The 26755-nt window shown below is 37.9% G+C and overlaps 2 protein-coding genes across 4 annotated transcripts in view; one reads left to right on the plus strand and one right to left on the minus strand.

Moving 5' to 3' along the window:
- Positions 1 to 18755, plus strand: part of LOC139145510 (uncharacterized) — a 39403-nt gene extending 20648 nt beyond the window's left edge. Inside the window, exons 4-6 of the mRNA XM_070716734.1 lie at positions 3547 to 3630; positions 15316 to 15399; positions 16769 to 18755. Of these exons, the coding sequence (XP_070572835.1) occupies positions 3547 to 3630; positions 15316 to 15399; positions 16769 to 17592 (992 nt within the window). The 3' untranslated portion in view covers positions 17593 to 18755. The remainder of the gene's footprint in view (positions 1 to 3546; positions 3631 to 15315; positions 15400 to 16768) is intronic.
- The window catches only part of LOC139145511 (collagen alpha-1(XXVI) chain-like), a 48632-nt gene continuing 40483 nt past the window's right edge, over positions 18607 to 26755 (minus strand). For all 3 annotated transcript variants that reach the window (XM_070716737.1, XM_070716735.1, XM_070716736.1), the window contains exons 5-8: positions 26402 to 26645; positions 23950 to 24047; positions 23345 to 23432; positions 18607 to 20486 (exon numbers count right to left, since the gene is read on the minus strand). In XM_070716737.1, the coding sequence (XP_070572838.1) occupies positions 20320 to 20486; positions 23345 to 23432; positions 23950 to 24047; positions 26402 to 26645 (597 nt within the window). In that variant the 3' untranslated portion in view covers positions 18607 to 20319. The remainder of the gene's footprint in view (positions 20487 to 23344; positions 23433 to 23949; positions 24048 to 26401; positions 26646 to 26755) is intronic.

Consider the following 26755-nt stretch of genomic DNA (forward strand, 5'->3'; position numbering starts at 1 on the left):
GAAACCTCTGATGTGAGAAAACAGAATGTTGCCTAAAAACAAAAGAGAAATAAAACCGAGAATGTGGACATCATTTTCATGGCCACAGACCCTATGTAAAGCAGAAAAAGTATTGAATTAGCGTGCATTTCAACACAGTCAGGTGCTGAATTTCAATGTTTACGAGAGAGATACTTGACAAAATATGAAGTTTCATTCTTTCTAGCTCATTGTAAAGTATGAGTTATTGATATGCTTTGAATTCCTTTTTTTCTTTCCATGGAAAAATATCAACTTTCTCTCGACTGCATGGAAGTCATATTGCGAGATCTTTATTCAAAACAATTTGATAGCAGTTGTGGATAAAAACATTTGACATTGAATTCATGAATCTAATGCTTTCATTTCTCTAATAAATGTATTTATTTATGCAAAGTGTATGACTGAACATTGTCTGAGTATGCAAATCAACATTATCAGTGGAGAATATTTACTGGCTGAGAATCCTGCACAGTCTAGATTTAAAATTAAAAGAGGAAAAAGGATTCCAATGATAGATGTACACACAGATTTTATAGGCTTGTTGGAGATCAGGGTTCTAAAAAGAAGACATATCTTGTAATCATACAGTATTTGACTTCAATGTTGAGGACCTGGCTTTCCAAACAGAAATCTGTCTTGTCAGCACCAAAGTTGTGATGCAGAAGACACAATGAGGGTTTAGGAGACGAAAAACCTTGCACACACTTTTGATTGAAATTCAAAGGCATCTTGATAATTTGAGTTCGTAGTTAAAGAAACTATCTTGTAAACATGCACACATTTTAGTCTTAAAGACCTGGAGAATATCTTTCTTTACATACCTGTAGAATACTGGGCTTATTGTCTCTGTTGCAGACCTCAGTGCTTGCCTGAGGGTGCCTTTCATGGTGAATTAATACAAACATACTCCCTAAGACAATGTTGAATTGTACTACCGTTTTACATGGGCCCAGTATCCTTCAGTCTTGTCCTGAGTTTTTAAACAAACATTTTGCAGAGTTTTTTGCAAAAAAAAACCAGATTCTGAATGAACACAAATATTTTGAATGTAAGGTTGATGAAATCAGTTTTTACTTTCTGATTACGGTAGTCTGATGTTTAGTCTGTACGGTAATGCCAGCAACAAAAACAATCATTTGTGGATGCATTTTACAAACGTATTTATACTTTTCATAAAAATGTAGACAAAGTCTTCGTACTACTTTAAGTATATGGCCATTCAAAATATTTATTGTAAATGAATATCATGTACGGTTATCGTGTACAGTTTGCCATTTACAAATTATCATTATTTTGAGATGAACATTCTCAAAACATTACTCATGCATCCGTGCGGTGCCACATACTGTGAGCTCTCTACTTTCTAATCTCTCCGAACAAAATCTCCAATCCTCCGTTCTTTTTGTGGCATAATCTGCAAGATAGCTTTCTCCCCCATGCCTGATGTAAGGTGATTATTACATGAAATAACCCAACCAGGGATTTACCGAGGTAAAAAAATAATGCTTTTTCTACGACTGGCCTCACAGTGTCATGAAGAATTGATTTCCATGTCTCTTTAATCTGTTTCACCGTGTAAGCCTTATTGACTGGTGCTGTTTTGCTCTGCAGTCAAATTCGAACCCTTTGAACTTTGACTCTTGAACTTTTGAAATCACGACATTTATTCTCTTTGCTTTTTATAAGACTACTAATTTGATCTGGAGGATACCAGTGAGTAAAATGACTTACAGATGGTACAGTATGTTGTTGATGGAAATGATTACATAGGATTTTTATATCGAAGAAAAAAAGCAATTATTAAAGAAACTATATATATATATATATATATATATATATATATATATATATATATATATATATATATATATATTATATATATATATATATATATATATATATACTGGTATATATATACAGTAAAATTTGATAACAAGTAGAAAGCAGGACTTAGACGTTACTCACAGTTTCACGCTACATGAGTTATCTATAGCGATCATCAGACGATATATATATATATAAATATATATATATATATAGAGAGAGAGAGAGAGAGAGAGAGAGAGAGAGAGAGAGAGAGATAGAGATGCACAGTGGACACACTTGACATTTATTGTATTATGTATCTCTGTGCAGAGATATTACAGATGTTCAGAAACCAGAGAAAGTAGTCGCGGATGACCTTGGACCCCATTTTATGTCAAGCTGTTTCAATTGGCTGTGAAGCAGATTTTGTGTACCTCCAAAAGTGTTCACTTTGAGAGAAAAGTAGCAGTAATACTAAAATAAATGCTGCGCTTAGCATTTGCCTGCAGGAGAGAAGTTTCCCCCCATGCAGTCCAATTTTTGAAATCACACGCAGTGAAAGTTTGGAATAAAAAAGACCCCCTCGGGCTAATAACACGGTGCATGAAAGCTTTTTGTGTTGCTGTGGAGCTAAAGTAATGCCTCGGGATAGGATAGCTGTCTGTCATCTTGTCAGCTCTTCATATGACCTCCTGACCTCTGCCAAAATTTACTGAAAGATTACATTCGTCTTTAGAGAGATTGCTTCAAAGCACTCTTTAGTTATTTTACAATATGCATGTGCAGAGTCCCTCCGATACCTGTAATTGATGTATCTATAGAATGAAAATCTCCCTCCCCCACCTTGTGCCCTCCTAAATGATTATAATTACTGTATTTTGACTAGATGTTCTTCTTCTTTAATCAGTTAATCAGTATGTTTGACATTAAATTCAAAGAAGATTGAGTCATGGCAAAGATTATTGTATTCTCTTCTTGTACTAGTTGCTCCTAGTACTACATATACTTGTACATATCCATCACTAAATTATAATATCATAGGTTTATATTGTGATCAGAATGATACAAATAAATATGATTGGGAATGAGTACCTTGTGTCAAATTCATGCATTTTAAAATAGAAGATAAGAAAAATGCTCTCTCTCTGCTGGTCTGGTTGTAGTTCCTCGATATGAAATTGTTATGACAAAATCTATGTTACAGATACTTTCATATTTGTTTTGTATGTCCTCAGAATTTATCTCATTCAGATTCTTTCAAATTATGATGAACTTCAATTTAATATGAAGGGAGAATGTTGTGGTATTTTGAGGTAGTTATGTCACCCTGGTAGAAAAGAAAAATTCTCGGAGTTACGAAGTTTTTTTTTCTGATTACACTGATATGATACCAACATCTCTATGACTTCATATCACTATTCATGAATATTTTCATCATCTACATTGTATGAATTAATACCAGAATGAATTGGTTTTATTCAGATTGTTTTCACGCCGTCTAAACTACCTCAGATGAGCTGATTTTTCATTCTATTTGAAATATCACAGAATAGGTGAATTGGCCACCGGCTCACTTAATATCGTTTGTTTCACATGATATTATATCCATGTAATTGCTTTGATTTGACCATGACTTAGAATTTCAGTAAGGATATTTGATCATTTTAAAATGTTGGTCATGTTTCTGAACATTTTGTGCCCAATTTTTTTCCCTATCAGGAGAGAAACCATTCGGCTGTGAGTTATGCTCTGCCAAGTTCAGTCGACTATCCACTCTAAAGTACCATATGATGGTACACAAAGGTAAGATGTTATTTTATTGCTGAAAAGAATGAATAAGTTGTTACAACAGGATGTGCCTTTGCTTGGTTTTTGTCATGCTCACTTACAAGAAAATTTGCCCACTTGTGTTTCTGAAGGATTTTATACTCACTTTTGGTCAAAAACCCTCCTTAGATGCAGGTTGTTTTACGATACATTCGGATGACTTTCAAATTTGGTCCCCAGGCATAACCTTGTTTAGATTTGTTCAAATTTGTGATGACATTAGCCAATTCAGGTTAAATGCATACCGGTAGTTCAATATGAGGTGCTACAATTATTGTTTCTCAGGTATTTTATAACTAGCAGAGCTGTGTCGGTTAGTTGATGTGCTATCTCTGTCAGTTTGAACCAACATCGAACGCCAACATAAATAGAAAACCTTGGTGTTGTATACCTGGCTGAGGAAAATAACAAAAACAGCCTGATTATCTTTTCATTTACAACATGTCATTTTAACATAGACGTTTTTTGAATTGGAAACTGTCGGATGTAACATTGTGATGTTCACTGCGGGCTGTTTTCTCTGCGTTGCATACATGTCATAGCTATCCATGCATGATACAAACATATGCTCACACAACAAACACGGCTTGCCCACCCACTGGGTATTGTCATACCTCTCTTCATACATGTAGTTGACATGTTTCAAAACATCTTAAGGTAAACATTTTCCCAGTCTTGTTTGTTCAACATTTCATTCAAATTGCCTCAGTTTTCCTTCCAAAGCTGCAGTTACAGGTGTTGCGAGGACAGGGGAAAAGATAAGATGGAAATAAGTGAGGTTCATTGACATCGCAGTTGTTGTCCAATTTTGACATCACTCCCGGCAGTGGCATTGATTTCGTTCCGCTTCCACTTGGTTTCATATAGTCAAAAGTCTTTAAATGTGACAGTCCAGGCATTGTGTCTTTGAGTCTCCCTTTCCCAAAGTTTTCATACGAACACCTTTTCATGACACGTTGACATCCCAAGTTGGATTAAAGTTTTCGTTAACAATCATGAATTTGAAAATAAACCGTGCGGTTTTTGTTTTCACATGTCTGTGAATTTAAAAACGAGCTGGTCTTTCAAGATGGAATTGTGACAAGTCACGTCATGATTTGGATTTAGTCAATAATAGCACTGTGTAAACATTGGTCAAGTTCAGGCAAATATCAGGCAATTTGTTTCCCCTAATCCTATACGTCACAGATTGATCCCTAATATTCCCAGTTTGATTATGAAGGAGATTGTTTCAAAGTTTCCCTGTGGGAAATTTGAGAAAAGTTTGAAACTTTCTGTTTCAAGTTGTGTATTACCTTGAATCAGGGATGTGGAAATTTTGGTTACAGGCGGCAAATATAAAAGTACAGGCTGTTACAAGTAGTGTATGTGCACATTAAGTTTGCACAAAATGTCCTGATTTTTTTAGCTCCCATAGCCATATGTATATATGGCAATGGAAGCTATTCCTATAGGCTAGGAAAATGTCTGTATGTATGTATGTCTGTATGTCTGTATGTCTGTATGTCTGTATGTCTGTCCGTCAACATCAAAAACTCCAAAACCGCTGCACATTTCATCTTGATATTTGGTGTGTACATGGATGATGGGCTGTAGATGAGATTTTGTTCAAATGAAGTTGTCATTGCCAAAAATATGCAAATTAGTGCCAAAAAGGCGTTTTTGGTAAAAAATCTCCTTCTTCATAACCGCTGGTCAGACAGCTTTGATATTTGGTATACAGGTCCCTAGGGATAACCCAACTTGGATTTGTTCAAATTGTGATGAAATAAGCAAATCTGTATTTTTAAGTAATTTTTTTGTCATTTTTGGTCAAAAATTTATTTCATCAAAACCGCTCGTCTGACAGCTTTGATATTTGGTATACAGGTCCCTAGGGATAGCCCAACTTGGATTTGTTCAAATTGTAATGAAATAAGCCAATCTGTATTTTTAAGGAATTTTTTTGTCAGTTTTGGTCAAAAATTTATTTCATCAAAACCGCTCGTCTGACAGCTTTGATATTTGGTATACAGGTCCCTAGGGATAGCCCAACTTGGATTTGTTGAAATTATGATGAAATAAGCAAATCTGTATTTTTAAGGAATTTTTTTGTCATTTTTGGTCAAAAATTTATTTCATCAAAACCGCTCGTCTGACAGCTTTGATATTTGGTATACAGGTTCCTACAGATAAACTGAATATGATATACAGAATATATGATGAAATCTGCAATTTTGTATTTTTGGTGCAATTTTTGCCATTTTTGGTCAAAAAATGTGTTTCTCAAAAACTACTTGTCTGATGCCTTTGATATTTGGTATACAGGTTCCTGGGGGTTCTCTTAGTGTGATATAGTGAAATTTGATGAAATCTTCAATTTTTGTATTTTTTGGTCAGTTTTTGCCGTTTTTGGTCAAAATATTTGTTTCTCAAAAGTTACTCATGTGATAGCTTTGATATTTGGTATACATTTTTATACATAATTATGATGAAATCATCAATTTTGTATTTTTGCAGCTAATTTTGCCATTTTAGGTCAGGCCATCCTGAAATGAGCTATCAAAGATCTCAACCTTCTTCATCAATACATATGTCACAAAACGTTGCTCTCTTCATAACACAGCAGAGCTCTGTCGACCATTGGGTCGTTTGTTAGCTCCCATAGCCATATGTATATATGTTTACAAGTTTACATTTTTATGAAAATCTCAATAGCCACTGAGCAGATTAGATGAAAAATTAGCATGTAAGTACTTTGGGCTGACCTGAAATGATTGTGCACATCTTGGGTCAGTATCTTGGACTTGCTATTTTTCATGAATTTTTTTGTAATTTTCTCCCATTTTGGTCAAAAAATCTTCTTCTCTGAAACCACAAGTCTGATTGATTTGAAACTTGGTATGGAAGTGCATAGGAGTGACCTTTCTCAAATCTGGGCAAATCGTGGTGAAATTTGCATATTTGCATTTTTTGGCTATTTTTTCATTTTGATCAAAAAATTTTTTTTAACTCTGAAACCACATGTCCGATTGAGTTGAAACTTAGTGTAGAGGTTTTTACGGGTGACGTCAGTAAGATTTGATCAAATTCTGGTGAAATTTGTATAATTTTATTTTATTGTAGGTATACCACACGAACATGCTACGGCTTCTGAAAGCGCTCAGTGTGTAAGCATGTGGGAATTTTCGAAGCATTTTTTCTGTTTAATTTGGCAAATTATCAGCAAATACCTCAATACTTCATGGTACCCCTTTCTTCTCAATCGTTTCCTGGAGTTTCAAAGTCATACGAACGAAAATGAGCGAAAAATTTCGATGCAAAAATCGTGCGTCAGCGAGAGCGGCGGCCATGTTTTCAACTCGCTATTTTTAGCCCACTGAGCCTATGCATACACAGCGTTCTATCGCAGTTGAGCCTGAGCGTAAAGACACTGAAAGTATTCATAGATAGATAGCCCATGATTCGACCTTTATTTTCGTGTTTTTCGTTTGAATTTTGGCCAAATAGTCGCTTTTTTAGCGGGTTTTGAATTTTTCTAAAGCATCTAAAAACATTATAATGACTTTTAATTATCAAACGAAAGAAAAAAATAAGAAATTTAATTAATTATTTACGAAATAAAAATATTTTTGACAAGGTGAATCATGCAGCTCAAAAGCGAACGATCAATGTTTTGGACGAGTGTGAGCGATTTTCGCGGGGATTCCCAGACCTATCGTTCATAGCTACGGCGCTTGAAAACACGGTCAGTTTCTGTGAAACGGGATGAAATTTTCTTTCAGGCGAGGCGTTGAAGTCACTCTTGAGAAAAATTACTTATTTATCAGTGGTTGTTTTACCGTTTCATGAACGATTTTTTCGATTCAATCACTTGTTGACCTGAAAACAACGATATTTAGTACTCTTTTTCAACAGACTTTAGTAAGTAGCTGCCGATACGGCTGTCAAAATACTATCGTTTTCAAAGTACATTTTGAGCGAACTTTATAAATTAACATTCTGAACCAAAGTGTAATGTTATGCTTGGAATTTTGTTGCTTTTGAGGTTCATTCGTAGTTTTTTATAATGATTCTGTTCCTTTCCATCATCAAACATCGACAAGTATAAAATTAGCCCTACATAATCACTTAAATGAGAATTATGTGTTTCCTTTCGGTTTTGTAATATGTAACGAAATAAATAAGTTGATTTGTTTTGATCCTTTCCACGTATTGGTATTTTTTCCTGGTTGAAAGTTACTAATATCCTTTAATAGTCCTTAGTCTCTACAATCTCAGAAAAGAATGAAACGATTGATTTATAAAAGAAACTTTATTGCGTCACACTTCAGTCATTTTCATAACTCTGAAGTTCAAAATTCAGTGTGCTGTACTCATATCTTGGCAGTGTTGAACTCTTCTGTTGTAGTATCTGCAATCGAAACTGGTACTTCACATAGAATAATTAAAAGCATTTCATCAACAGTTTTCAAATTCCACTTACTTTCAATTTGAATGTTTCCAACGACCAAAAAATATTGTGGATCATGGTAAGATTAAAACCTCACATATTCTAAAGGTACAGTAATATCTAATTACATAATTGGAGGCGTTAATAAAAAACAAGAAATGTTTAGGAAATTATGAAATGTAAATCAGAGCTGTTGAAAATTATTTAATTTTCAGGGTGTTGCCAAATCATGTGTGTATATAAGTATGTCTGGTTCTGAGACGAGCTGTATTGGCATACCGAAGGAATTTGTTGATAACTAAAAATTTAATTAAAAGAATGGTTGCCATGGAAACACTTGGTATAGGTTATTTTCAATAAAGTAGATATTCCTTCATCAAAATTTTGCTGTGAACTTCATGAACATTTCAAAAATTTCCTAAATTTTCGTAGCCGGTGGTTAACCAACAAAAGTACATTCATGCAGGCTCTCGATCTCAGGGCCAGTGGCGACTCATTCAAAGCGAGAAATTTGCATAAATGGGTTTTTCTGTCACTCATTTTTTATCATTTAGAGTAGTTTTGTTGCTGAATGTTCATTGGTGCTCATAACAAAGGGTTTTCTAGAGATAAAAACCCAGAAAAGATGGTTTGACACTATAAAATACTTGCTCAGACATTGCGTATACATTTGTACATGGTAACTTTTCATATTTCATCCGATGTGAATGTCATTTTTTGTACAAAAGTGACATTTTTGGTCAAAATTACAGTGATCTGGGAAGTAAGTTTACCATATTTATATTTTAAACTTGTTGAAAAATTGTTTTTCTTTGCTGATATGCTTTGGTTGTACTTTTTAAACATCAATGCTCTTGAGTAGACTTTACCAAACATAGCTAATTTTCATATTTTACCCTATGTCATGGTGGCCCGCAAAAGCACAATTTTGCAGTAAAGTCAAACTTAACACTGCATTTCTGACTATCTAATTACCTTTCCTGCATGAACTTTCCCTTTTTTTAATTACACTTCAGTAGCACTGCATATAGATTAAGAATGCTTTGTAAGTTCACCAATTATTTTGCATCAGAATGACTGTAAATCTGCCAAAATTTGTATTTTTCAGTCATTTTATAAATTTTCCGCGATGCAGAATTGGACAAACTGCCATATTTGGATATGTTTACATCAAAAAGTAAATTTCCTTTGGTCAAAGATTAAATTATTTTGTAAAAAGAATTTACTTTTAAATACTTTTAGCATCACATTTGTTACAGAGTCATGTATTTCAGGGAAAACAAGCCTATTAAAATCTATGATTTCATCAATTTTAACTTTTTTCCAATACTATGACCTTCGGCCGCGAGGTTTTACATACACAAAAATCTTCATAACTTTTGAATGACTGAACCGATTTTGACCAAATAAAAAGTATTTTTCATCATTTCCAAAGCACTCTTTGGAAAATGCATCAAAAAAGCAATTTAGTGATTTTAAAATTTTCACTTGGAATACCTACTTATTGGGGGAATTGTTTCTATTTGTGATAAAAAAATCTTTTAGCTTGATTTTAGCTTGTTTTGATAACTATATGGGAGCGACCAGTGACATTGTCACTATTTTTACTAAATCTTAATTTTCACAGCCGGCAAATTTTAGCTGATATCCAGTTGTTTTTGCCGACTGCTGGCTATTTTCTACATCCCTGTGTTAAAGGGAAACCTAAGTCCAGCGACATTGACCGTTTATCCCTTCCAAAATCACCCTTGAATAAAATGTAGCTCAAATTTGCAACATAATTGCACGCGCCGACGACTACGGAGCGACGAAAAGAGACATTGAAGTAGACGACATTTATGGAAATGAGCTCGGAATCCCATGGGCGCGAAAGGGCTCATGGGAGGAGCGTGCGTGACGTCGTCGGCGATACACGAATGTGTGTGACAGCCTACCAAACCATTGGAGTCTATGACTGCAGGAGTGCAGTTCTGCACGTTACGACTCTTTAATGCTCAGTAGCATAAAAAATAGTTAACAGTTGTTCAGTTGAGTGCAAAAATCACTCAGAGAAGAACAAACGGATCGAGTCAGCTTTTACCGTCTTCCCACAGAACAGCTTTTTCGAAGACAGTGGCTTAAGAAAGTCGGGCAAGTTTAAAAATCTGTAAAAGATACAACGTTATGTTCTAATTCTTCAGGATGATTGTTTTATGAGGGATTTCAGGATTCTGATACCGATACAAGACGATACTACACAATGCGGTTCGTATCTTGACATGCTGAGTCAGCCTACTATCGCCGATTTTAACCAGATAAATATTAATATTGGCGATTTCAGGACTCTAAAATCCGAAGACGAAACTACACAAAGCGTCTCTTATCTTGACATACCGGGTCTGCCACATCTCCGATATATAACCAATAAATATAGGGCAATTTCGGGACTATACCTTGTAATATTGATATTACAAGATATTGGAATGACTTTTTGCCTACTGTGTCTCGGCACGCCGGGTGTGAGAAATCGCCGATATTATATTTACCCGATAAATATCAATTGCGCCGGAACTCTAGGCTAATATCGATACCAGACGATCCTAGATTTACATGCACTGTGTGGTGTTGGCATGCCGGGTCTACGAAATCACGGATATTTATCCGATAAATATCGGCGACTTAGGACTTTAACTCTGATACTATACGATACTTTGTCAAATCGTGGGTAAATATCCGATGTATATCAGAGATTCACCACCTAACAGATCTGACCACCCGAATACCTCTGTCCGACTCTTAGTTCAAAAATAGCATCCATGGCCTGAAATCAAGAATACTGTATGTTTTACATTATTAGATTTATTAATGCACGAAATACATTTTTTACATGTAAAGCATTTTTTTCATTAAATGCCCACACGGGACTTCGTCGAGAGTGCCGATCGGATATCATCGGGACTCGGGAGGCCCTTGCACAAATTAGATTCTTTACATGTAAACATTTTTACTTGGCCATCGGGACTTGAACAGAGGACATATCGGAAATCATCGGGAGTTTGGGCTGGTCTTGTATGAAACACATTCCTTACAACAAGCTTTAAGACGATACTATTTTTTAAATAGCGGGCAAATATTCATTATATCGGCGATTTCATCACTTTGTAGATCTGAGTATGCCCTACTTCCTAAGTTCGACACCAGCTTCGAAAAACAGACGACACTATAATAGATTTGTCAAATCGCGAATAAATATTTTCTGATACATATCGGAGATTTCGCAACCTTAAAGATCTGGCCAAGCTCGACTTACACGGTATCACATACAATCAGTCAATCATTCCGTATCATTCACGAACCAAAAATTAATTTTAAGGGACTGATACAGAAAACTCTGTTTTAGAAACGTAGCGTTGAAGGATCGCAGGGTCACTCAGTCTCTCCAATCCAGTTTGGGGTCTGTACAAGCACAGTGACTCCCTCCGCTGAATCATACACAAAAGGCAAGCAACCAAGATGTGAACGATGTTTTGAGATGCTTTCTAATTATTACATATCTTGGACAGGTTCAAATTAGTATGGTTTGATTTCAGTCAGGGAAAAGTAATACTCGATGTCAGAAATATCGCTGTCCGAACTCTCCATAGTCGTCTTACGAACACGCTGAACTGTTCACAGTACTCCTCCAGCTGCAAGCTCCAATCGTCCGTATCGCCGATGACGTCACGCACGCTTCTCCCATGAGCCCTCTCGCGCCCATGGAATTCCGGGCTCATTTCCATAAATGTCGTCTACTTCAAGTTCTCTTTTCATGGTGCCGTGGTCGTCAGCGCGTGCAATTATGTTGCAAATTTGAGCTGCATTTTACTCAAGGTTGATTTTGGAAGGGATAAACTGTCAAAGTCGCTGGACTTAGGTTTCCCTGTAAGTACATGTATCAGGATATATCACTATCATCTGCCAGACACATTACAGTGACTCATCATCATCAGACTCATCAGACAATGTACTCTTTATCCAGTACATCCAAACACTGACCAAACCAATATGCCAATCAAGTGCCCTTATATTTAATTTGTAGCTCAATAGTATTCACTTTAAACAAGTCATTGACAATGACATAGTCCCCACTTGTAATAGGAGTATTAGTCTTGATGGGGCAGGGAAATGTGGTCATTAAGAAGTATCACTGGAGTGTATATGTTCAGATCTATGGACACATACGTCTATGTCATTGTTCCAAATTTGAGGCATGTCTAAGTTATGGTTCTAAATCGGGAAAAAAGATCAGACCTCTAGCTGTATTGGCCAGCCAAGAAATACATATGCGCATAATAAATGAGGTACAAGATGTGACATCTTAAGGTCTATTATCCTATCAAAATTGAAGCGTAAAGAACTTGTGGTTACTGAGTTATGCATATATATGCATAATCAAGGTCAAAGGTCATCAAGGTCACATGACATTTTGAAAAAAAAATAATTATATTGCCAATTAATCCATATACCAAATTCAGACCTCTAGCTCTATTGGCTTGCCCACAATTATATATGGGCATAATTAACGAGGTAAAGCATGTGTTGTCATAAGGTCTCTCATCCTACTAAATATAAAGGACATAGCACTTGTGGTTACTTATTTATTGACATGATCGTGTATTTTAGGTAAAAGTTTATCGAGGTCATATGACATTTTGTCAAAAAATTTCTATCCTAAAGTCTATCCCTATATACCAAAAATCATACATCTAGTTCTATTGGCTCGCTAAAAATTAGATATGCACATAATTAATAAGGTACACTATGTAGCTTCATAAGGTGTCCCATCATACCAAATATGTAGGGTGTAGCACTTGTGGTTCCTAAGTTATGGACAAATATGTATATTTGAGGTCAAAGGTCACCGAGGTCGCATGACATTTTGTCAAAAAAAATTATCTTGATAAGTTATCCCTATTAAACAAAAATCAGACATCTAGCTCTATTGGCTCGCTCAAAATTAGATATACGCATGATTAATGAGGTACAATATGTGGCGTCATAAGGTGTCCCATCATACCATATATGAAGGGTGTAGCACTTGACGTTACTGAGTTATGCACAAATATGTATATTTGAGGTCAAAGGTCATTGAGGTCACGTGACATTTTGTCAAAAAAATTGTATAGATAAGTTATCCCTATATACCAAAATCAGACCTCTAGCTCTATTAGCTCGCTCAAAATTAGATATGTGCATAATTAATGAGGTACAATATGTGGCGTCATATCCCATCATACCAAATATGAAGAGTGTAGCACTTGTCGTTACTGAGTTATGCACAAATATGTATATTTGAGGTCAAAGGTCATTGAGGTCACGTGACATTTTGTCAAAAACTTAGTTATCCCTATATACCAAAAATCAGACCTCTAGCTCTATTGGCTCGCTCAAAATTAGATATGCACATAATTAATGAGGTACAATATGTGGCGTCATAAGGTGTCCCATCATACCAAATATGAAGGGTGTAGCACTTGTGGCTACTGAGTTACAGACAAATATGTATATTTAAGGTCAAAGGTCATTAAGGTCACGTGACATTTTGTCAAAAAAATTGTATAGATAAGTTATCCCTATATACCAAAATCAGACCTCTAGCTCTATTAGCTCGCTCAAAATTAGATATGTGCATAATTAATGAGGTACAATATGTGGCGTCATATCCCATCATACCAAATATGAAGAGTGTAGCACTTGTTGTTTCTGAGTTATGCACAAATATGTATATTTGAGGTCAAAGGTCATTGAGGTCACGTGACATTTTGTCAAAAAAATTGTATTGCTAAGTTATCCCTACATACCAAAAATCAGACCTCTGGCTCTATTGGCTCGCTCAAAATTAGATATGCACATAATTAATGGGGTACAATATGTGGCGTCATAAGGTGTCCCATCATACCAAATATGAAGGGTTTAGCACTTGTGGTTACTGAGATATGGACAAATATGTATAATCGAGGTCAAAAGTCACCAAGGTCACGTGACATTTTGTCAAAGTGTCTGAGATATCCGCATGAACGGATGGACTCATGGATGGACTCACAGATGGACTCACGGACAGACATGACCCAATCTATAAGCCCCCTGGACTTTATGGGTGGGGACTAAAAACTGTGTCACTGCATCCTTTTTGCAATATGAATACGCTGAGAAACTAATTTTTTATTTTTCTTGGCCTAACACATTGGAGTCTATGGACTGCCTTATACATGGGAGTCTATGGACTGCCTTATACATGGGAGTCTATGGACTGCCTTATACATGGGAGTCTATGGACTGCCTTATACATTGGAGTCTATGGACTGCCTTATACATGGGAGTATCTATGGACTGCCTTATACATGGGAGTCTATGGACTGCCTTATGCATGGGAGTCTATGGACTGCCTTATACATGGGAGTCTATGGACAGTGCCTTATACATGGGAGTCTATGGATGTGAAAACTAAAAAGTCCTCTAACACGGCCAAATTTGATCGCATTGTGAAACAAATCAACGTGCATCTGTATGAGGTAGGGTACTATCCTTGTACCAAGTTTGAACGAAATCGCTCCAGTTGTCTCTGAGAGATCTGCGTGAACGGACGCACGCACGCATGCACAGACGGATGGACGCACAGACGGACGCACGGACATGACCTATAAGTATGACCTGACCTGACGGACATGACCTATAAGTCCCCCCGGACGGTGTCCGTGGGGACTAAAAAAAAACTCTTCACTGACATCGTTGAGATCCTTCAAGAAATCAGAAGAAATCTTACTGTCATCATTCACCGTGCAAAGTCAGGTCTATCATCAATATAGCACCTGAAATGGAATTTTGAGCAGTAAAATTTCAATTTTTTTTTTGCAAAATTTATCATACATTTTGGAATAATGAACCCATTTAAAAGCACCAATCACAGAGTATGAATTGAAAAACAGCCAAGAATATATTTAAGGCAAGCCTCAAACTTGAAACAGTTTGTCTCACTTGTTCCCTGTTTAACTTGCTCGTACATGGCTAGCTTTTTCATTTTATATCAGTCACTAAAATACGGTTTTTCTCAGAACATGACAATGACAAGGTGAGTGATTGCAGCGAGTTAAGAAAGCAGTAATTGTCAAACGATATTCATACAAGGGTGAAACACAATATAAAATAGACATTTATGAAATTTGAAACCCATTAAAACTAACTGATTTCTTGAATTTATCTTGATTTTCCAGGAGAGACAAAATACAAGTGCGATGTTTGTGGGAAACACTTCCGTCATCTTAGCCACTACAAAGACCACTCCCGGATCCATTCAGGTATCGGTCCCATGTTTACATGTCTGGCCGACATGTGTTCCATTGAGTCCCTCTGTTTTTTGAGCAAACCCTCGGGTTAGGGTATATGGGGAGTTGATAAAGCTTCAAATACCACTGCCTCCTTCATGGCTAGCTGCCGGCTAGATGGATTACTGTACTGTATGCCATTTGTGGTTTTTTTTTCCTTTTCACAAGAGAGATTGGGTGAAAGCAACTGAAAGAGTGCCAATTTTACGGCTTTAATCATAGCCACTTACCTGCAAAGATACCCGACTACCCTACTCTGTGATATTTTACAAGTTTTGGCGCATAAGAAAAAAATCAGTTTTTCTCAGGGAGAGAGAATTATGTGCAAAACAAAACTACGTTTTGTTTGTCTATATGTGTGAAAGTTCATGAGAAGACCTATTACTTTATATATTTGTCACATAGTTTCAGTCACAGAAGTATGGCTTCAAAGATGCTTACCGTTTTTACCTTTGTTTGTTCAATGAGAATCAAATAGCTTTTTAAAAGAATTTAATTTTGTAAACAAGTATACGTTTGACAAGTGTGTTTAGCCACCTGAATGAAACTGGAGCGGAAGAAACATTGTAGCGCCCTCAGAGTTTAACAGTATGAGTTCCTTTTTTTCTGATTTTTTTCAGCATTTGTGGTTTGTGTGTCAATTGTAATTCCTAATTCCACTCCTCAAGACATGTTGAAACACCCACTAATCAGCTTGTCTGACCAGAATTCACTTACTAAGGCCATTTAAAGAACATTCTTTGTTTGCTGTCCTTGGATTTTTGAAAAACCTACCAGCCACGGAAAAAAACAAACACAGACAAAAAACACAAGTGTATTAAGATAAGCTCAATTAATATTTGGTTTCTTTTGGAAAAATTATATTTTTGTTTGTAATAGTGTTAACATTGTGTTTGTTTTCGTAATTTACTATGAAAGACTACCAGCACGCGGATGGCAAACAATTTTATTTAAACCCCCTAATGGTTAAAACGCAGTCTCCACATGTACAGATGAAGCTGATAAGCTGAATACTGTGTATCTCAACATACTGTGGGGAGTAGAATGAGAAACTAGTTGACATTAAAAAAAATAGTGAGAGAAGCATTAAAGGTATACAGTCACCTGTAATCTAAATATGCCCAAATGTGGTCAAAGGGGCGTTCGTTGGTATTCAAAATGCCCATGTGAGGGCGCTGTTTTTAAAAAGCGGCCACCCGCTTAAAATCTGTGATTGGTTAGATTTTCTCTTTCCATGGTAACTGTGGCAAAATTGGAACAGGTGTATACCTTTAAATGTTACAGCTACTGGCCCTTCAATTGTAAACATTAGTTATTCAAATTAATTTGTGTCTTGATACAGGGGAGAAGAAACATCACTGTGAGGTATGCGGGAAACAGTTTGGTAGAGTCGGACATTACAAAGACCATCTACGAATCCACACGGGTGAAAAACCTTTCAGTTGTAACATATGCAACAAGGCCTTCTCTCAGAGGTCCGGCATGAAATACCACATGCAGAAAGAGCATGGCGTGTCCACCTCCAAGGATGCGGATCACCGCATGGCATTCTTTCCCGGCTCTAGCAGCCGGATGTATTCTCTGTCCCCGGGCAACAGCGTGGGCATGGATACCGACGAGGAGAGAGAAGTGATTGCCAGGGGCTCCCCGGCGACTAGCGCATCGTCGTCTTCGGGCTGCGACATGATGGGAGGCAAAGATGGGGAGAGCGAAGAGGGGATGGAGGAGGATGAGGCGGATGAGGAGGCAAATGATGATGAGAATGAAGACGAGGAAAAAAGGGAAGGAGGTGATGAAGAAGCCGAGGAAGGCGCTGAAGGATGTTCAGAAGAAGTTGGACGGGAGAAAGCCACTGAGATGGAAGACGGAGGAGACAAAGAAGAGCACAATACAGATATTACAAGAGAACCATTCTGTCCTGAAGGTCAGTCTTTGCTGCGGAAAGCACTGAGTGAGCCCCTGCCAATGCTTGAATTCGGTGACCAGATATCGACAGCAAAGCCGGGTAAAAGCGTCAAGGTGGAAAACACGGAACCCAATGGCAATTCCAACTGCAGCTATTTTTCAGAGGAAATTTCCAAAGATTTCGGCGATATTCATCTGCCCTCACCCGTGAATGATGCTCCTCTTGTTCACCCTGTTTTGCAAGAGTACACAACATTTTAGTCCAATAATGTTTTTTTTTTTGAACACAAATAAAAAAAAGCTTAAAAGTGAGCTGGGTGCGATTTGATGAACTTCAATTTCATCAAAAGCCAGAGTTCTGGCAAAGGGTGAAACCCAAAATTTGATTGGACCAAATGGCGCACACAAGCACTATGTGCAAAACCTCAAAAAAGAAGAAAAGAAATTTCCATGTGGTTTTGCAAACGTGGTTTTTTTTTTGTATTGTCATCTCATTGCAAGAGATCTTGTCATGTTCTCTTGGGCGTACTGAGTCTGTACAACACCACGAAAACCATAGCAACAGTAACCATAGCAACTGCACAATAGGAGGTTTAAAAGGACATTAAGGGTACATAGAATGACGCATGTTCCTATAATGTGGCACAAGACTGAATGTCTTACATCCATCTTGCTGGAAGCAGTTTAAATAATTATGCTGAAATCATCATATTGCAAAGATCGTAAGAATTGATGTGTGTCAGATTTGGATTTTGAAGGAATTTTTGAAAGCAGGAAGAGTCTGTATAACAGGGTACATAATGATGGGTTTACTGATGGCGTCAGGTGGCAACTCTTGGAGAACTCCATGACTAAACATGTATGATCACATACTTTTTCACCCCAACAATACCTGTCTGTAACTGCAGCTTCAAAAACTATCAGTCTGAAAGCGGGGGGACAACAAAGGTGGCTAAAGCCCAATCCATGATGGGGGACAAATTAAGAATACAAACCTTCATACAGTGTGCACTTTTCTGTAGTATTCAGTTCTGTTTTGCAGAAATGAAATTTTTAATATGTCTTAACTCTTTTGGTCGCCTGAACACACTGTTTCTGTCATCCAGAGGGCGGCCCCTCTCTCAGAATGAGAGAGTCATGTCAGATGAGAGTCAGATGATGTATACAGAGTGCACTGTGACCAATAGCGCCACCAAGGAAATTCGTTGTGCTGCTTTTGTTTTTTCCAATCAGCCACATCAGTCATGACTTTTGCGTTGAAAAGATGATAAGATGTACATTTTTAAAAAGTTTTTTTTTAATTATCATTATTTTCTTGTACATTATTCAAAAAAGAGGTATCAAGGCATATTTGTTATTTTACCTCAAAATTGTAATAAAGTTATTTCATTGTAGGCATAATCTTTCCTGCCTAAAAATATATAGCTATTATGGATCATTTATCTGGTTTTTTTATAAAAATTACATATACTTGATGTCATGTTAAAATCTCAATGTGTTCTGTAGGCAGATATGGCAACTTCAAAACTAACTCTGTAATACCCATTTCCAAAACCCATAGACCTGTCAAAACTGATATTTTTGGGTCTTTGTCTCACCTGACACAGAATTATCAAATAGTTTATGAATATTCATCACCCCACCATCCAAAAGCAATAATAAATACAAAACAGTCAAAAGGCTTTTTGAAAGCTGCCTGTCCTATTGGTTAAAACAATTGAACAATGATGAGTATACCTAAAAGTGGCCAATCGTAGGGCTGTTTACAAGCTGCCTGTCATATTGGTTAGAAGCATGATTATATATAGTATGCATGTCAAAACAGAAAAAAGATTTGGTAAAAGCATTATACTTCCACTGATGTGCAGAAATAGAGGACGACTTTGAAAATTATCTAATAATCAGCAAGCTTACAAGCTGCCTATCCAGTCGATGAAAAAATGTTTGTAATACGCGTGCGATATTAAGCTGTTGGATAAGGATGACGTTAAGGCTGATGTGCATATCTAAAAATATACGAGTACTTTGAATATAGCATGGTTGTGTCAAAAATGACTCTCCGCTTATTTTTCTTTAAAAACCAGTGGATCCCACTTGGACTTTGAATATGTATCACCATGGTATGTTTGGTATCCCAGATGTGATTCAACAATCAAGACTTTACGTTCTAATCCTAAATTCTCGACCATGATAGTATTAGATTGTCAGGATCTTGTCGTTGTCACGTGATCACACAAACAGAAGAGTCACTCTATCTTTTCAAATTCCAACAGTGTTTCCCAGGTTTCCCGAACCGTTACAAAAATAAATTTTTCGAAAGAAAACCAGAGCACCAAGTAATATTCGAGTAGGATTGTTTGCAACAATATCAAAACAAAACATTAATATATTTGCTATAATGAACAATGAACAACAAAGCTTGAAAATTATACACGTAAAAACGCTTTTTTAAGTTTAAGTTGCGTGAAATGCAACGTAGTGAGGAGTTAGTGTACAATCGTTACCCTCTTCCGTAATATTGACTTTTTTCATTCGTTACAACAAATATTGTAACCCGTCTGCCGCCGTGCCCGTAGTATATATAGTAGAATTAACCCCGGTTCCTAATTGACTGTTGGCTATTTTTGGAAACTAGCCAGTTCAAAGGTCAAAGTCACGTCAGAGTCTTCAGCTTGGGATAGTTTTACAGCATGGTTGAAGCGGGGGCAGTTGCACGGAATAACTCAGTGTCTCTGCATTGCACCCAGGTACTAGCAGGTCGAACTACCGTACGATATGATAAAGTTATGGTGGGAGGGTCGCTACACGGCGTATCCGAATAACAGTAAATCATTTCCCGATACGCTGACCCCTTAATTCAGCTTCAACACCACACGACCTTCGCTCGTGTTGAAATTTCAGTAGCTATCTGACATACGTTCGGTGACTCCTGAAGAATATTAGCACCCGTGTCCGTTAAAGGAAATCCGAAAACATGCGAGTCGTCGTCTAACTCGGTATGATTTTCGGACCTCCCAACGTTGGTAAGGCTGGTATGCTTGGTGCGCCCGCGTCCACCATCTTTCCTTTTCTAGTGGGTACTCCGGGAGCTTCGGGTTCTCCAGTAGAAAGAAATGCGTCGGCTGACCCCTCCTTGTCATCTTCTCGGCAAACGTCTACGGAACAAACAAAATATCAAATATCAACACTTTACGATCACAGATCATAAAGCAACATTATTTTTGCAAGGATTGTGCACAAATAGGGTGAATCTCACCTTAACAGACAGGCTGCTTCCAATGTATAACCGGGACCTCTTGTTTTCTGAACGTATTTTAATTTCCCGATAGAAAACACACACCAGGGAGTTCACAGAAAATGTTCGGACACTTTACAACTAAAATCAAGGACAGTTTGAATCTTTTAAATTACTTTTAAAATTACGCGAGCAAAACTGACAATTCAATGACTCTCTGCTTGTCCATTACTAGCTCACAACACATTTCAACGCATAAGACACTAACATCTTTACTCTAGACATCTGCTTTGATCGAACGACGAAAGGGGATGGGGTCAGATACACTTATTTACAGACCGAACTCAAACAGTACTCCGATGCGGAAATCATTAAATTAAAGCGAAGCACATCTTGACGTTCACAAACAAGGAACGGCTGTTGTCTCTAGGCTAGCTGTGATTTTCATGCGTGGAAAATCTGCACAACTCGACATTCATGTCCTATCATATACATACACAACATCTATGTAGCATCGCAAGGTTTGACAACGGAACGAATTTTAAGTCATAAATTGAACAACAATGAGTGGACTCTGGCGGTATTCCAACACCCTGTATTTGACATAATATATATATACTTTTATGGTACAGAAAACAAGGGACGTCTGTCACGTTTGTGTCTCTTCAAAAAGTTTTCCTTGGACGGGCCAGCTCATGGGTCAGTTCAGGTCAAGCATCATACTGAAAGTGTGTGTGTGTGTGTGTGGTCTACATTGTGACCATGCAGTATATTCGTCTACAGGCTTTGGGGTCAATTCCAAACAGTGTGAAAAAGTTCAAAATATAATGGGTTACGATGGGTCGTACGACGGGACATATCTCTATACCAATAGCCATTCCAAATACCACTGACAGCAAAATCCTAGCCATCTGGACCAAAAGTATCTGCAACACTAACACCACTGTCACCGCCATGAAAAAATAAACAACTTACGCAGACCACAAGTGAGGCTTGGGCTTCAAAATAACCTGAAAGCTACTTTATATAATAACATCTGGACGCCATCACTCGCCACCAAAATGAAAAGAACTACAACACGAGTTTTATAATTTCCGTCAAGTCTGCACACATAATACACACCGTAATGACACACCGCTTTTCAACCGTTTGTGAGAGACCCTAAAAGTGAATGCCGTTGAGAGACACTTCAGCTCTATGTTGCCTCACGTTCCGATTTATATTTGTTCTGTATATAAAATATAGGTTCTTTTTCTCAAACAAACCGTGCAGAAATGCCCAGTACTCAACTTTTAAACACAGCTTGTATGTACGCAAAGTCCGACGTCATGGATGGCAATTGAATTTTAGTTCAAATAAGAATTTATTTTTATATAAGAACATTAAAAATTGTGCATATTGTGTTGTTTTTCAACGGTTATCATTTGTATTTATTTTAACATATTTGAAGGAGAAAGACAAATGTACCTAAGACTTATTTTCTAGAGCACAAATCATTAAATATTATGAAAAGTTGGCTCTTGTCCCTCTTGGAAGTCTTTTGCCTTTTGTGGCCGCTTTAAAGCCGCACTTTTCAATCCCAGGTTCTCGCATCAGTGGAGTTCTCCTCCCAGTCAAACACTTGGCCAGTACGATGTTTGATTTCTATAACATTAACTACACAAACTGATCTCAACCTTTTGTCACCTTTTGCTAATCCTGCAAACAGAGTTTATACAAGCGTTTGATTGACGGTCGGTTCAAATCGCCAACGGTCATTGATTCCCCACCACAAACGCTCAGTGGGATCTTTCCTCGACTTGGGGCTCTGCATAGCTTAGAACCGACTGAAGCACTTTTCCTCCGACTCGGGCTTCGAACATTATAATATCTAGGTGCTTTAAATGACAGATAATTGCGGTGAAAACGTTGAAATTTACAGATCCTGCGCATTTACCGTCATATTGGGCCTCCTGGTACACAGGCTTGTTGTTTATTTGTGTCTGTTTGTTTGTGTGTATGTTTGTGTTTGTTTATTTGTTATTTTTAATAAAATAACAGCGAAAAGCTGTTTTGTTAATATTTGTATAATAAAGAGCAGTTTATTTGTTTATTTGTTTATTTATTTGTTTGTTTGTTTGTTTGTTTGTTGATACGTATTTCCGATGGTTAGGGTTAGGGTTAGGCTTAAGTTAGGGTTAGGGTTAGGGTTAGGGTTAGGCTTAAGTTAGGGTTAGGGTTAGGGTTAGGGTTAGGCTTAAGTTAGGGTTAGGGTTAGGGTTAGGCTTATTCACTCCCTCTATATATTGAGTATATAGAGGGAGTGAATAAGCCTAACCCTAACCCTAACTTAAGCCTTACCCTAACCCTAACCCTAACCCTAACCCTAACTTAAGCCTAACCCTAACCCTAACCATCGGAAATACGTATCAACAAACAAACAAATAAATAAATAAACAACAAATAAACAAATAAACTGCTCTTTATTGACAAATATTAACAAAACAGCTTTTCGCTGTTATTTTATTAAAAATAACAAATAAACAAACACAAACATGCACACAAACAAACAGACACAATAAACAACAAGCCTGTGTACCCTCATATTGGGCCTCCTTTCGATGTCAGGGCCAATGAAATTCGATCTTTCGATCTCGGAGCCAATGAAATTCGATCTTTCGATCTAAGAGCCAATGAAATTCGATCTTTCGATCTAAGAGGCAATGAAATTCGATCTCTCGATCTCAGAACCAATGACCTTCAATCTTTCGATCTTAAAGTCAATCGCCGAGTTCTTACCTTTTAGTCGGACGAGTTCCTGTTCTACCCCTTCCAGTCTCTGCCTGAGATGGGTGATTTCATCCAATAGAAGTTTCAGTTCACCTGGCTGTGGGGAAGACATGCACAAACATAAACTTGAATTTCTCGTTAGGAGACATCAAAACAGTAGGGAGATTGATAACATAAGTCTCGCATTGCATTAGAGGTCAGCAAAATTGCTCTGCATCTGGAAACATGCATGCTTAACAGAGTTGCGTACCGAACGTATACACATGCTACAACACACAGGAGTGATAAAGGAAGCTACCAGGCGATATTTATGGTATCTACCTGAAATATATAACGTAAGCTCCGGCAAACTTAAAACATGATTCGGTTTACAGTAAAGCGAGCTTGCAATTGCGCTTAAAGATCTCATATTCTATTTATGTTTATTTAATTCAATCGATCATCCAATCTTGACACCAAAACAGCAACTAAACCCAAACAATCTATACAAACTTTCTGGTAAATTCCGCATTTAACTTCCTTCACGGTTTCTGTTACTAAAGGATAAATATTTGCATCCAAGCAGACGAATGATGAAAATCAGGCACTGATCAATTTACACCGATTATCATTACCTCTACACCCGGATCACCCGGACTTCCCGGATCGCCATTTAAACCAGGGGCGCCGCGATTCCCTCTCCGACCTGGTGCTCCCTGACTTCCGGGGGGGCCTGCGCATGAAACAGGTGGAAATGGTATTAGACAGTGGGTAGCAGTCACGGTACCGATAGCATCGACTTGATGTTGATGGTAGAATTATTGTATCAGATATAATATTGGTAATATGCTGTGCTGTTTATCGTAAGTACAAATAATTCACATTTTCTCCCTAAGCTTAATCCTTTTTTCTGAATCATCAGGGTGGTCTCGTAATTTAGTTGCGCTGGAGGTATAATTACGTGTTGTCGTATGTGATAGTTAGGGATATTTGAAAAACTTCGCATTTTCCTACGCCCTCTATCGGCTTCATATAATGGGTTTCAACTACGACATCTGCACAATCATGTTCTGTTTAAGTAATAGATCAAGTTTGACGTTCATCCATGCTTTCGAAAGCATTCAACTGGAGACTTATCGAAACCCGATCGAGTGGAAAAATGAGTCATTCGATTCCGTCTGCAAAATTTACACGTAAACATACTTGAGACAAGTTCCAAAGTAAACATATCTGACAAACAATACAATATATTTTACCTCAAATATGGCTCACGATCCACTGCTATATCTACTGCTTCGTTTCACAATTCATTTACGCAAAATGTATTTATTAGCACAGTATGCAAATCAAAGCAATAACGACCATATTCAACGTAAAATACTTATTGACCTAGGGTATTAGAGGGGTACCGCAATGAACGAACCCTCATCACATGTCAACTACTATCGCCTGTGCTATTTTGTTTTGTGTGTCAATTACAAGTTCTTGTTCTACTCCGATTAATATTTAATAATATTTTAATATTTTGGTTCTTATATAGCGCACATATCCACAAGTAGATGTGATCAAGGCGCTTTACAATTATTATTACCCCTGGTCACTGGACCTAATATGATACCACTCAACTCCCTGGGGAGCAGACAACAGCTCACATGTGCAGCCAATAAGCGCAGCAGAGCTAAACGCACACATAACAACCTCTGTCCTACCAGGTACCCATCACTCCTGGGTGAGGAGAAACAATGAGGAATAAAGTGCCTTGCTCAAGGACACAACACCATGGCCATGCCGGGGCTCGAACTCACCATCCTTTGATCGTGAGTCCACTGCTCTAGCCACTGCCCATGATGCCTCCATTAGCACGTTAAAACACATACTATTATCTCACCGACACAGCGCCTATACGGCGTAGAATCATAGTTTACATTTGAATTCTAGCTAGCCGGGACCACAACTAACTCTTCAGCAGTAACAGTACAGTCTACACTTATCCACAGGCTGACTTGACAAGCTAAATACGCTTTGAGGAGTAGAACAAGAAACTGCGCAGTCGACCGTAAAACAAAAACGGTGAAAAAATCAGCAATAGTTACAGCTAATGGCCCTTTAAAGAGGCACTCCCACTTGGTAACATTTTTAAAAGACATTTTCTTAATGCCAACGGTCGATATTTGACGTTGCGACTGCGTGCGGATCGCGAGATATCGATAAAAACATGTCATCGCACGAGCGTATTTTTCACATCCCGAAGTTTTACGATCGTCTCTGATTATGACCCGAAATCCCCCGAATGTTTGTTGTTGTGCTGATTGACGATATTCAAGGGAGTCCACAATGAGTTCGAACGACGCAATTTTACCTCCCACTGCGAAGACTTTATATACAGCATTATGCCTTCACTTCATGTAAGTTTTTTTAAACTTCTCCTTAGTTTTTGTCGTTTTCATTATTCTCAGTCAATTCTATTATATTTTTAACCAACACCACATAGATATCACTTTTTAGGTGTAAAATATTAGCCGCCTCTGATGACTACATTTTGTCGTCTGCCACACAGTTACGCGTGGTTCGATACATAGCGGCCGCCGCGTGGTATGCGTCTATGCATACCACGCGGCGGCCGCTCAACCGGGCATGACCGATCACCGACGCGAGTAGTACTGTGGCGTACAACAGCGTCAGCGTAGACTCGTACTCCATAGCTTAGTTGATGGCACCAGTGCCGAACGTTCGATGTTCGGAAGCTGAATTTAGGTGGGCCACCGGAATTCAAACTTTAACTTTTTTGAGGACATGTTTTTATCGATATCTTGCGATCCGCGCGCAGTGGCCACGTCAAATATCGACCATTGGCATTTAAAAAATGTGTTTTAAAAATTTTACCAAGTGGTAGTGCCTCTTTAACTTCACTGACACTGAATTGCATCCGTTGTCAACTTGTTCGTATGAATTTTTGACAGAATACTGTAGTAGTAGTTAATTCTACGAGAATCGACAAATAGATACACATTTTCATGGAGCCTTGACCGAAGGTATGTATTCACTACTACAATGTGCTATGTTGTGCAAACCTACTACCCCTCCTACCTTGAATGGAATCGCCCGGTAATCCCGGCAAACCTGGCGGCCCTGCTTGACCCGGTGGACCTCTGGGGCCAGGTGGTCCCTGTAATCCCGGCGGTCCGGCTAACGTTGGATGACCGACGTCCCTGTCATTCGTACTAACGTCAAACGGTGGCTCCCCTAGGGGTCCATCCACCGTCGCGACGCTTGGAGTGAGGGGGGTTCTGTAGTCGTCGGTTATCGCGGTGCCTACCTCTGCCAGTTGCATCTGGTGGTGAGATGGACGGAAATCACGTGACAATTCGGCCTTTGATGGCGATGTCAATGAATGAATGATGAATTTCCGAATCATTCAGTGGCAAAATTGGGATATTGATT

The sequence above is a fragment of the Ptychodera flava genome, chromosome 12 (genome assembly GCF_041260155.1).
Source record: "Ptychodera flava strain L36383 chromosome 12, AS_Pfla_20210202, whole genome shotgun sequence".
Classification (NCBI taxonomy): Eukaryota; Metazoa; Hemichordata; class Enteropneusta; family Ptychoderidae; genus Ptychodera; species Ptychodera flava.